Consider the following 12,807-nt stretch of genomic DNA (forward strand, 5'->3'; position numbering starts at 1 on the left):
CTCTGACTGCATAATCTCCAAAGGAAAGCTTTGAAATTTTTTCACCACTGGAGGGCTCCCATATTTAACTGAGGTACACAACAACAATAATTGGAAAGATAAAGCTCTCATAAATATAAGAATATAACTAAATATTCCAAACTGTCAGAAGAAAGCACTGAAGGAAAATACTGTGCATATGGATTTTTGAACTAGAATTTTATGCCTCTGAAAAAAGTGGAAATAATGTATTCCTGCAGTGTACTGGTCAATTGAAAAGATGGAATGTATGTGTAATCACTGAGCAAATGTATAGTAAATTAACACTGGTTAAAATCTACCAGTATGTTTGTAGTCCTTTTCCCTTCTGAGCATAGGCGTCTCCCAGCTGTCTCACAGTGGTGCTCACCTGAGCTGGTAGGCTGTAGTGAGCAATCACTCCCAAACACTGCAGGCTCAGCAATTGGAAGCAGAAGCATTCCACATACAGAGAGATGAGTGAGTGCGATTGCTGGGGTCAGGTAGAGAGAGATACTGCAGACTTTCCAAATTCTTTTGCCTGAATACTGCTTATTTGACATAATCTTTAGCTTGGTGTTTTGTGAAGGTACCATATTTTATGTACTGTATTTTAACTGCTGTAAATGACTGTTGACATACCATTGCATTGTAACAGTCATGGGCTGAGTTAGCTGCTTACCTATAGTAAGTTCCAAAGAGTTTAACCTTGAGACCACTGTGAAACCAGAACCATACCTGCATTTCAAATACTTTTAAGCACTAGTTTAAAAATAGTGTGTGTTTCTTTTGTGTTTTTCTAGCTCTATTACAGAGGTAGAATATGAAACAACAAATTAGGTACTTCTGATTGTGTAATGATGATGTTTACCTGGTAAAATGTCAGCTGAAATAATCATTCAGTGTACATCATGTCCACTGTGCTTTCCTAATGAGATAAATACATTTAAATGTGACCTAATATAAGGCTCACAACAGTTGTGTTTTGGCTTATAGGTAACTTCCTGTAAAATAGTCTATTTTGAGGCATCTATTAAATCTACATGCACACTTGTTTAGTTGAGAGAAAATAAATTTACCTGTGTTAGAAGAATTTGCTTTTGACAGTTTACCTTGGCATCTGTTGACTTGGAGCAGAGAGGTATAATGAGTTCTGTTTGTTGAAACAAATTTTTTCAATATTCTAACATTCAGTCTGATTTCACTTCTACTTTATATGTGGTTTGTTGCCAGTGTGCTAGTGTCATCTCTAGAAATTCATAATAAAATTTAAAAATAAGGTGTATTTTTTAAAATATCTTTAACATTTCTGACAGCAATGGTTTCATGAACTGGATGATAAGAAGCGAGTTCTTTATGAGAACTGCAAGGAGCTGATGAAGCAAGCTCAACAGGTCTGCAAATTGAGTCCAGATCAAGATTTTCCAAGAGAATTGCAAAGCGTATGTACAAAAACAAATCTCCACATCTGTCTTATATGTATAACTTCTGCAAAGAGTATTCTTTATATTAGAGAGCTCCCAGTAAAGGATCATGTGTATTTCTTTTATTGTCACTTAACCTTTTAAAGAACCTTTAAATAGTGCTGGAATACCCTCTGACTATCACTTTGTTTTGTGCACAGGGGAGAGAAAATTTGATCTGAGATTTTAATTAAAATCCATAGTATTTTGTTCACAGAAATAATTAGAGGCTGTATTTGTCTAGCTTCCTTCTCTGTCCAAAGTAGTTTGTAAAGGGAATTTTGCTGTGTTTAATTTTGAATATGCAACATCCTGGTTAAAAGTAATAGAATACTTTATGGTTTATTCAGTTTCTTTTTAGAAAATGTGAGTCCTTCATTAGTATTGCTTTGTAACACTTGCATCTTTTCTCTTGTAGAGTTTTCAGGCTCTTCCAAACACACTGGAGGAAATTGATGCTCTTCTGAATGAAGAGAAGACCAGGGCCTCCTGTTTCACAGGCCTGAATGCTTCAGTATGTTCAGTGCTTACCTTCTACTCACTCTTCCTCCCCCTCTGCTTGCACTGTACTTGCTTTCCACTCTGTGCTACATCCCTTGGTATAGGTATAAAAAGCTAGACAGCAGGAACAATGTGCTGTAAATGCCAGATTCTGCATCTATTCAAATTTTAAGTAGGTTGTTCCAAGAGAACAGTGTGTTCTGTGCCTTTTAAAAAAAAAGTGAAAGAGGTAATGCTTTACAATTTCTTTGCTTTAAAGCTAGAAATGTTTAGTGTGCAGTGCAATAGTGTATATAATTGTATTTGAACATTATCAGTGCAGTGTGATATTATTACAGTAAAGGTTAGAATTGGGAAACGTTTTGTTGATTACCTTTTTTTTTTATTATGGCAGGTTGTTGAAGAATACAATAAGCAAACACAAGAAATACAGCAGTTGACAAAATATCTAGAGGAAAAGAAAAATGAATTGAATAACTATAGGCAAAACATTTCACAGGTAATAGCTCAAGTTATCACTTTAGTATCATTATAATCTTATTTCATTATACATTTTAGAACAAATGTATGTACAGAAATAAAGGGTAACATTTCAAATTGTCTTGAGTGTAAACTGAGATGTGAGCTTCCCTAATCATGATGTTTCTTTAAATGCTATCTTTAAGGGAAAATTCAGTTTTTGAACTGGTTTTACATGGGTTTGTCTTTTAGGTCAAAGAAAGGTGGCTAAACCTCTTGAAAGGCATGATTGAACAAATTAATGCTAAGTTCAGTAAGTTCTTTAGTTCTATGCAGTGTGTTGGTGAAGTTGATCTTCATGTGGAAAATGAGGTAAGATTTATTTTTCATATGGAAGAATAACATTTTTTTGCATCATCTTTTGCCCCTTTATTGCTAGAGGAAAGTAACAAGTGGTCATTTGGAGATGTTATTTTTAAAAAATAATGAACTTTTACTGAACACTTTGTGTACTGAACTTACTTACCAGTCTGATTTGAAGAAAATTGGGTTTTTATCCAGATAGATAGGACTTCACGTCTTGACTTGTGGAATAGGCTTGCAACTTACAGAGCTTGGTTAGAAGCTGTAACTCAGATTTATGAAATTAATGATTTGATTCTGCATTTTCAGCTGATTTGTGTTCCTCTGTTATCATCTATATCTACTATTATTAGGTGTTGATTTCTTTCTACATGTAGTTTCTTCTGGAGTGTGCTGGCATTTTGTCTGTTCTGGAAGCAGCAGTCATTGGGCCCATCCTGTTATGCTTTCAGTAGGGTTTACCTCTGAAGAGTTTAAAGCATCAGTAGAATTTAGGGAGAAATAGTAAGCGCAGTGAACAGAAAAGAAGTTGGATATTTTGTTTTAAATTGATCTCTCTAGTGATGATTTCAAATCTTACATGTGTTAATGCATAGACTCCACAATAGTGAAAATTAAGACTTAAGCTTTTCTTTTTTTTGCTATTGTAAATTAACTCAAGCAGCTTTTTTAAAAATATTTGAAGTGGCAGCTATTACTCGGGGCAGAATAGTGTCCGAGAAGGCTCTGTATATGAACTGCATAAAAAATGGAGACTAGTGTGAAACAGTAGGACATTAAAACATGGACTTTTCTGGTCTTTTGATAGTTACCTGCAGAGTCAGATCTATTTTACACAAAACTATCTTTTAGATAAAAGTAAGTTGGCAGTGAGAACACAGAAGGAACATTAAAGCAGTTCAAAAGCAAAAGGAGTCTGGACTGTCTTTCTGAGTATCTTCTTTGGAAGGTCTTGCTTTTCTATAGCAAAGATGTCACAAGTAGTTTTAAGAGGTTAGCCAGTGGTATTGTGCCAGTGAGTAAAACTTCCTTGCTCAGGGGGATCAGTGGCAAAAATGCAGAAAGGTAGATAATCTGTTCCTGAGCTTGGATTCCTTACCCTTTGCTGCAGCAGGGTCTTTTGCCTGACCTGTAGATATAAAGAGAAACACTCTTGAGGTAGAATTATCTTTTCTTAGAAATATTTGTATGACGCTGAAGTTCAAACCTCTGTTAGCCTGCCTTGCAGGCTACTTGAGATCTGTTGATGTCCTTGGTGACAGTAATAGGAGGAATCTTGGACATTGGGAGAGATTTCACAGAAAGGGAGACTAGACATTGGAACTACCTGCCTAAGGAGGTGGTCTAGTTGACATGGTGGTGTTCAGTAATAAGGTGGACTCTATTATCTCAGAGGTCTTTTCCAACAAAATTGATTCTGTGATTCTGAATCTGTGATACTGTGTGGAACACTTCACTGGGTTCTTCCTTGATGTCCTAGCACAAGCCTCAGTGAACATTTTGACTTTCCTTGGCTAGCAGTGATAACCCTCACATTCCTTGATTTCCCCACGGGGAGTTTTGAGCATCGTTCTTGTCAGGTCTTGAACATCTTGTCAGTTGTAGAAACTGGCATTCCAAATAGTCTGGCAACAAAGGCCTGACTTTCTGACACCATCATGACTGTGTTGGAGGGTAAATCTTTCTTACTCAAAGTTTTGCTAGCCTGTACCTTGTTCACTTTCCTGAGCCTAGCTTCAGTCTGTGCAAATGGATCTAAGATTATAGTGGGTCTAGAGACCTGAGATCCTAGTTTTTATTTCTCCTTACACGAAGTTATGATCAGAACAACTGAACACAACTTCAGAAATATTAATGAGTACTCTGAAGATTTCATTTTTCTCTGAATCATGTATTTCCTTGCATGATACTTCTTTTGAATCACATCTGTTACCTGACACCTTTGCATTGACTCAGGCTGCTGACCAGTGTCACTTTACTGTTAAAGAAAAGCCAGGATTGGAATCTTTGTGTGTGGTTTTCCTGTGTTAAGGATGAAAAGAAAATTGCTGTGGTGAATTTTGGACTGCTTGCACTTGAAGAGGTTCAGATGGGATCTTAACCTACACACCACCATCACTCCTTTGTTCAATTTGGTAGTACCATGTACCCTAATGCCCTAATTTTTTTTCTGATTAATGGGATTTATAGGGACATTGTTTTCTTCTTTTTCTAACCAAGATTTTTTTTCCTACTGATGTTCTGAATGTGTATGAAACCTTTCTTACCAGGGATTCAGAAATGAACAGATCATTGTCATGGGGAAGGAGTGTTGTTGAAGTATATATATGAGATTTAAGGAAAATAGATGAAACAGAATTAATATATTGATTTTAAGTTGAAACTGAGTAGTTTGTAGACCCTTGTAGAATATTTGTCATAAATTTCTTCAATTTGCATGTAATTATAAAATAAGCTGTATTACGAAGAAAATGAGTCCGACGGGTACTGGCTTTTACAGGAGGAGTACGACAAGTATGGGATTCGCATTAGAGTCAAATTCCGCAGTGGCACTGAACTTCATGAATTGACTCCATATCATCAGAGTGGAGGTGAGAAGAGTGTTTCCACTATGTTATACCTGATGGCTCTACAAGAACTCAACACATGTCCTTTCAGGATTGTTGATGAAATAAATCAGGTGAGGATCAATAGTGCAGTATCGAACTTATTACATACAGGTGCTTATGACACAGTGAAGAGAACAGTTTTGGTGTTTTTTTTCCCCTTTTAGGGAATGGATCCAGTGAATGAGAGAAGAGTTTTTCAAATGGTTGTCGAAACTGCTTGTAAAAAAAAGGCATCTCAGTACTTCCTCATTACACCAAAGGTGCGTGGCAGAAAATGAAATGAAAAATTTAGTGTAGGAGATTTAAGATTTGTGTGATAATACCTCTATAAACACACTGTATAACTTAGCTCTGTTTTACCTAAGGACTTCATATTAAAGGGTAACTGAGAGGATTTGTCCATTTTAAGGACAGTCCTGGCAAGAATTGAGGCAACTTAGACCAAGGCTCATGTCCTCAAAAAACCATTCAGTGGAAGTATCATATGTTAACCACCAGTGGCTAGGGTTACCATGGAACAAGGCCTCTAGCTAACACAATTCAAACTGTAGAAAAGACCAATTTCCAAACAAGTCAGATGATGATACTGGAGGAGGAGCAGGCTAGTGCTGCTGATGTCTGAAGAACTAGAAGAGGCCCATATTAATAGAGGAAAACTATTCAAGTAATAATCTGAGACACAGAAGCTGAGAAAAGGTGAGAGCGAGGCTCCAAGAGTGCTTAATTGTACTCTTCTGTTAAAATAAAAATATTAAAAGATAATTGACTTACTAAGTGATGTGGCGATCTGATGCCAAGGCTTGAAAGGACTAAGGTAAGTACAGTTCACCCATACCTTTAACAGAAACTAATGGTATTGAACTAGTGAAGGTTATATGTGCACCAGGGAGACAAGCAGTCAGTAGTGGGCTGGTTTTTATTAAGATACCGGGTCTGCACCCTGTTACTCACTGTTTTAGAAAATCTGGCTGGTTTATGCTATTATTTTCTGTACATAACAGTTGAAGGGTCTGAGTAAAGCCACCTTAACAGCATTTACCTGACTGAAAGTGGGTGGAAGGTGGGTGCTGCTTGTTCCTTCTGATCTTGCTGTATACTTGCCTCCACACAGTTTCATGGTTTCCTGACCACATTACTTCTTTATTGTTCTCTGTGTTACCCACTCTCTTTTATCTTCTTGAGATTCCCTTCCTTATTGGATCAGCTTTTCTGTGCTCTTTCCTGCTTTGAGAAGGAACAGAATGATTTAGATGTTGAAAAAAATAGAGATAGCTCAACTAACTATAATGCTTCCCAAATCTAGGAAACTGTAGAAAATGACTGTCTGGGGTTCAGAGTTGTGTTCTGTTCTAAAAGTTGTGCTCATTGTCAAATTACTAAGAATAGAGACGGGGAAATGGGAGTTGTGCAGAGCTAACCAGAAGGAAAAGAATAAAAATAAAACGGGTAAAAAAATCTCAGAAGCATTATTCAGCAACAAAAGACAGTGCTATGAAGAGGTGGCTGAAGGTATTACATCTTTCTGGCTACCCCTTCTTTCCACTCCCCACAAACAGGTGATGGCCACAGCAAAGTTGTAATGGCCTGTCACAAGAAACATCAGTGAGAGAGCACGTCATGTACAGATTTTAGCCCATAACAGTGTTTGAGTGGGCACATCAAAGAATCATTGAAAGGCTGCACAGGGCAGGCTGAGGAGAAAGCCAGACTGCTGTTGCAGTGCCTTACCTGCAGTTCTGAGCCTGTGCTGTATGTTACCACTTCCTAGAAAGCAAGGATGTAATCACGTACTAGGAAGTGTGACTGATTGCCATTCTAAGGTAAATTCTATGAATGTACCCAGTGGATACAGGGAAAACTGTGACCCTTTTTTTGTTGACACCTTCCCCAGCTATATTTTTAAGCAAGCTATAGGTGGGAAGGGGTATAAACTAGTATGCAGTAAAGTTGATTAGGAAAATTGTATTCTGTAATTAATGGTCAAATGAGTAGATGAACTGAGTGTGTTCCGTAGAAGTGGATTTGAAAATCAGTATTTTTAATAAGAATCTGTGCTGAAACAAATTACGTTTGTTAAACGTATGAATTATCACCATGTTGGGAGTTAATCCTTTTTTGGCTGTAAAGCAAGATTAGAATTCTAAACAATCTTAGGTATCTTTAATTGAAAACAGGATTCATTTCAGCACAGACAAGCATAAAATTTGGTACTTAACTGGGAAAAATCAAAAACAGCATCTGGTCTGAGGCCTAAATGACTGGGGAGACAAGTTACTGTGGATAATAAGTTGAGCATCAGTTACAGGTAAATCGCTAGACATCATCCTCACCACTGCACATAACCCTACAGCTTGCATGACATCTGTCTCCTGGGCTTGTGCCTGCAAGATTTGGATTGTGGTAAGTGTCCAGCTTTGGCTGTGACCTTCAGAAAAGTAGTTTGGGGGGGCTGGAGTTAGTCCAGAAGACAGCAGAGCAACTTTTAAGTAGTTTTGATTGAGTTTCCGCTAATGACAATTGCTTAGCTTAGAGGAGCACAAGGCTAAAGAGAGACATAATAATTGTACCCAAGTAAATCTACTTCCTATCCTGCCCTAGGAAAAAAAAAAGGAAAACCAACTGTTACTCTCTCCCTCTTGTGGATACAGAAAAAAGTACTGAAATGGTTTCTTCCAATAAGAATAGTGACACATGGAAATTGCCTGAAGAATGAGTGGAGTCTCTTTGAGGTGGTTTCTAGGAACAAATGTACATCATCTGTCAGAAAGGCTATAATTCTGCCATATTGACCTTTTGAGATCTAAGGTCTCATGTAGACTTCCCTTTTTAGAAAATGGGAAACATGTACCTATTTTGACTTTGGGGTTTGTGTTTTTCACTAGCTCCTGTGGAATCTCACTTACAGTGACAAGATGACTGTGCTGTTTGTCTACAGTGGACCTTTTATGGTGGAGTCAAAAAAATGGAACACAAAGTATTTCATGAAGCGACGACGTCGACTTTCAAGGATGGCTGAACAGTGTATAGCTACAGATACGTAGCTATATATATAAAATGTTTCTGTAGAAACATATATATATAAATGTTTACATATATAAAATGTTTCTGCAGACCTTTTTTGAAACATTTGGCTTTCAAGACTCCAGAAGTTGTCAAAGAGGAGAACCTGCAAAGAATTGATAGTTAAGGACGTGAATCTTAAAATTTACACAGATTTGAAGTGCATGATTTCTTTTTGAAGCCTATCATAGTGGTCACTTTCTCTGAAGAACTTGCTTTTTCTCAATGATAGGTTTAAATAAAAAAGGAAATTTCTTGTATTTTTCTGGGTTTTTTTTCAGTAATGCAGCATTAGAAGTACAGTTAATTTTTCTAGGTTATGCTGGACTAATTCTATTACCGTTGTTTTTTGGAGTCTGTTTTTTTTTCCCCAAAAATTGCAATTAGCTTTTGGTAAATAGTCTTCATTTACCACAGATATGGATGTTATCTGAAGTTCCCCTATTGAAATGTAACCTTTTTTAATTAGTTCAGATGATCTATAGGGAGAGAAAGATTTGTAAGTAGCTGAGCACTGGTTTTTATTTTGCGAAAATACACCTGAACTTAATATAAAGAATATGGTTCTATGAATGTATTACTGTTGAGTAAATACTTTATAATCATTATTTATCATTTTTGACATAATGTTTCATTTTGTAGTCCTCAAGGGATAAGGTCACAAAATCACAAATATTTGACAGAAGAGCTAAAAGAGTGTGGAAACTTGAGCTCTGGTTCAGGGTTCGGGTTGGTCAGCAGAGTATCCTCAACATAATTAAAATTGCAGGTCTGTCTGTCTGTCCAGTGTATTGCAGGGTCTTTGTTTTATATGTGTTCTTTGATAGACAAAATACTTCGCTCCTTGTAACCCTGAACTTTTAAGGTGGTTGTTTTGTTATGTTTTTCATTTTTATTTTTAGGGAGTTGTAAAAACAGACATTCTGTTTAGTCTCTGAGCATCAATGTATGAAAAGTGCAATTTGCTTTCAGTGTCTAAATAAGTGAAACTACTTACATGAACATGTGTTAAGACTTGGTTCTTCTGTGACTAGAGAGCACTATCTGTTCTTAATGCTGTCATGTTAGAACTTCATGGGATTTCTTTTTTGATTTCAGTTCCTTTCTCATGTTTCAAACTGAGGTAGGAAATAGAAGTGACTTATTTCAAGAGGATGACACTTCAGATCCTGTCTCAGAAAATTACCTCTTGTGGATACATGGCTGCCACACTGCACAAGTGAAGAGGTGTTTGATTTTTCCTTGAAGCCATTGATCACAGGTGCTGATTTCATTGTATCTTACTGCAATCTTAATACAATACTGTCATTCATATTAACTTACCCTAGGCAGTGTAATGAGCTGCAAAACTACCACTGTCATGGTACTAACAAATAGATCTTCAGTGTCCAGCAGCTCTCCTACCTGAGGCCTCTGGGGGAGGTCTGTATATGGAAGCAGCCGTTGCTGTTTGCAGTGGGCTGCACAACATGGCTGTGGCCTCCCATACACTGGGTCCTGTTAACCACCTGCTGATTTGTGTGAGAGGTGCATTCAGAGACCTTCTGGTGTAAAAGGGAGCCTTTTGAACTTGGTAGTGTATTCAAACTTGAAAATCCACATGGAGTTGCCAAATGTAGCTGCAGTATTACAGAGCATTCTCTACCAGCTAACAGGGCCCTTCTGTGCTGCCAGCTTCCTCATGCTTTGCTACTGACATTCAGCTCTTGCTATAAAAACCCGTGGAATTGATTTCAATGTAACTTTGAGGAGGGGAGAATGAGTGGGAGTTAAGGTTAAATATACATGTGATATCCAACTTTCCCTGCTGACTAGACAGGACCTCTCAAAAATGTAGAAGTGGAAAGACCCCAAGTAGTCTAAACAGTTGATGTATAAATTGAGCTTTCTCAAAAAATAGGTGCTCTGTTGTTTAGACCAGCTGAAGACTAGGGCAAAGATCTTCTTCCACCACCATCTGCAGTTCTAACAAACATCTGTCTCTGCTTATGTATTGCAACAGAGAGAAAGAGCATAGAAATTGTGACTTACTGAGAAATAAAAAGATCTTGGGGGAAAAAAAAGCATTTAATACAACATGTACTTGCGCAGGTACATTATTGTTATTTAGGAGAGATTGCTTAGTCAAAACAACAAACTACAATGAGGAGAGACCCTTGCACCACTACACTGCTTTTAACATGCTTAGATGAAGCTTAGTTTTGTACTGGAAATAAAAGAAATGTGTCCTGACAAAGTTGGTCCTGACTGGAAACATCTGTTCTCCAAGTTTTTAGAGTTAGTGAGAGATGACAGAGCTGGCCTGGGCTGCAGGATGCTTACTGAGAAGTATGGTAGATGCTCTTTAGAGGCTGAGATAGGCACCTGCTCCAGGCCTCACAGCAAGTGGTACTTAGAGTTAACATTACTAGAGGCTTTTGTCTTTGATTTATTCCAAGATGCCTTCTGTTCCTCTTGAAGTAAACTTCTCCAGTTGTCCAGTCTTTCTTCTGTTGATCTATTTGTTACCCCTACCAGGCCAGTGGGGTTTTTTTGACAGATGTACTGGTTTGGGCTGGGATAGAGTTAATTTTCTTCATAGTAGCTTTTATGGGGTTATGTTTTGGGTCTGTGACCAGGAACACTGTTGGTAATATAGGGATGTTTTAGCTATTGCTGAGCTGTGATTGTACTGCATTGAGTCCTTTCCTGGTTCTTGCACTACCCCACTAACACAAAAAGTTTATAGGAAGTTGGAAGGGGACACAGGTAGGACAGCTGACCCCAGCTGACGAGAGGGCTATCTCGTGCTGTATGACATTGTCCTCAGCAGTGAAAGCCAGGGGAAGAAGGAGGAAGGAGGGACATTTGGAATTACATCTTCTCAAGTAGCCACTGTGTGGGATGGAGCCCTGCTTTTCTGGAGGAATAGCTGAACCCTTGTCTGTTGATGGGAAATAGTGAATGAATTCCCCGTTTTGCTTTGCTTGTGCATGCGGCTTTTGCTGTAGCTGTTAAACTGTCTTTATCTCAATCCACGAGTTTTCTCATTTTTATCCTTCTGAGTCTCTGGCCCATCCCACTGGGGGAGGGTGAGCAAGTGGCTGCCTGGCACTGACCTGCTACCTAGGATTAACCCACATTGTATATTGGTCTCAAAACATGACTTTATGCCCTTCATTATTGCACCTGGAGCTACATAAAATGGTGGCAAATATCTTTGCTCATTGTGTACTAAGAAGAGCAAGTCACCTGCTCAGAGGGAAGCATGGATATGAGAACATGGCAAGTTAGCTGGAATGACAGAATTCACTTTGTTGGGGATAAGGAACCATGCACAGTGGCAGTCAGAGCTGATTTTGCAAGAAGAAAGAAGGAGGGAACAGATGATAACTCAGGGTGGCAGAAGATATCAAGGAACCTTGGAAAAGAACAAAGAGCAGAAGAGGGCACAGGCAATGTGCAACATGAATGGTTCAAAGCAAATCAGGATGATGTAATTTAAAAGGGAAAAGTCTCTAATTCCCCCTTCCCCAGTTTGTAACCAAAGCTGTAAACTGTGAACAGTATGCAGCTTGATCTTAACTGCAGTCCATTAGCACTGGTTTGCCTCAGTTTGGGTCATGTAATAACTTTTTCATGGAAAATAAAGGGTTTTTTTGACTTTTATTTTTGGTTTGTTGGGTTTTTTTGGTTGGTTTTGAGGGGGATGGATGTTGGTTTTTTGGTTGGTTGGGTTTTTTTGTTTGTTTGTGGGTTTTTTGTTTGGTTGTTTTTTTTTGCATAGGTATTTTGTTTGTTGGGTTTGTTTTTGGTTTTCCTGAAGAATTACAGCATAAATCCAAAGCAAATGATTGACAGAAGGAGTGCAAAGACACTCTCAGACACTGCTGACAGTATCAGCCTCACTTTGTGCTCCTGCAGTGATGCTTAAAGGTCTGTTCAGGTGAAAAGCCACTGATGTTACAGTTTTCTGTGGGCTGTGGTGGTTGAGGAATCTGATTCCACTTTGTGTCTGCTTCTGAGCTGAACTGTACTTTCCATGAAGAACTTTTTTGGTCAGAAATTTTGTAGTATTTAAAATACACTTTGCTGTATAAAATATCCTGGCTTGGTGCCAGTATAATTAAAGTGCTACAGTCTTCAGTGTGTATGTACTTCCTTAAGCATCAGTATGTAAAAAATCAGTATGTTCATGAAAAATCATTGGAGTAAGTTATATTGGGAGAATCTCCTTTGTTTCAGTTTGGATAAATTTACAGTAAGGCTGTCCCCCTTGATATGTTTCAGTTTAAAAATGATAGCCCTAAGAAATGTGGTTCGTGAGGTATAAGAGCTGAATGTAGCTTAGTTTCTAGATTAGGCCTGGATTATCT

At 38.0% G+C, this 12,807-nt stretch overlaps 1 protein-coding gene across 2 annotated transcripts in view; it reads left to right on the top strand.

Moving 5' to 3' along the window:
• SMC5 (structural maintenance of chromosomes 5) overlaps positions 1–12,577 on the top strand; it is a 46,480-nt gene extending 33,903 nt beyond the window's left edge. For both annotated transcript variants that reach the window (XM_051789337.1, XM_051789338.1), the window contains 7 exons: positions 1,314–1,439; positions 1,879–1,974; positions 2,356–2,460; positions 2,673–2,792; positions 5,284–5,463; positions 5,557–5,652; positions 8,275–12,577. In XM_051789337.1, the coding sequence (XP_051645297.1) occupies positions 1,314–1,439; positions 1,879–1,974; positions 2,356–2,460; positions 2,673–2,792; positions 5,284–5,463; positions 5,557–5,652; positions 8,275–8,433 (882 nt within the window). In that variant the 3' untranslated portion in view covers positions 8,434–12,577. The remainder of the gene's footprint in view (positions 1–1,313; positions 1,440–1,878; positions 1,975–2,355; positions 2,461–2,672; positions 2,793–5,283; positions 5,464–5,556; positions 5,653–8,274) is intronic.
• Positions 12,578–12,807: the final 230 nt, after the last annotated feature.

Source organism: Manacus candei, unplaced genomic scaffold (assembly GCF_025592945.1).
Source record: "Manacus candei isolate 608988 ecotype Guabito, Panama unplaced genomic scaffold, ASM2559294v1 h1tg000027l, whole genome shotgun sequence".
NCBI lineage: Eukaryota > Metazoa > Chordata > Aves > Passeriformes > Pipridae > Manacus > Manacus candei.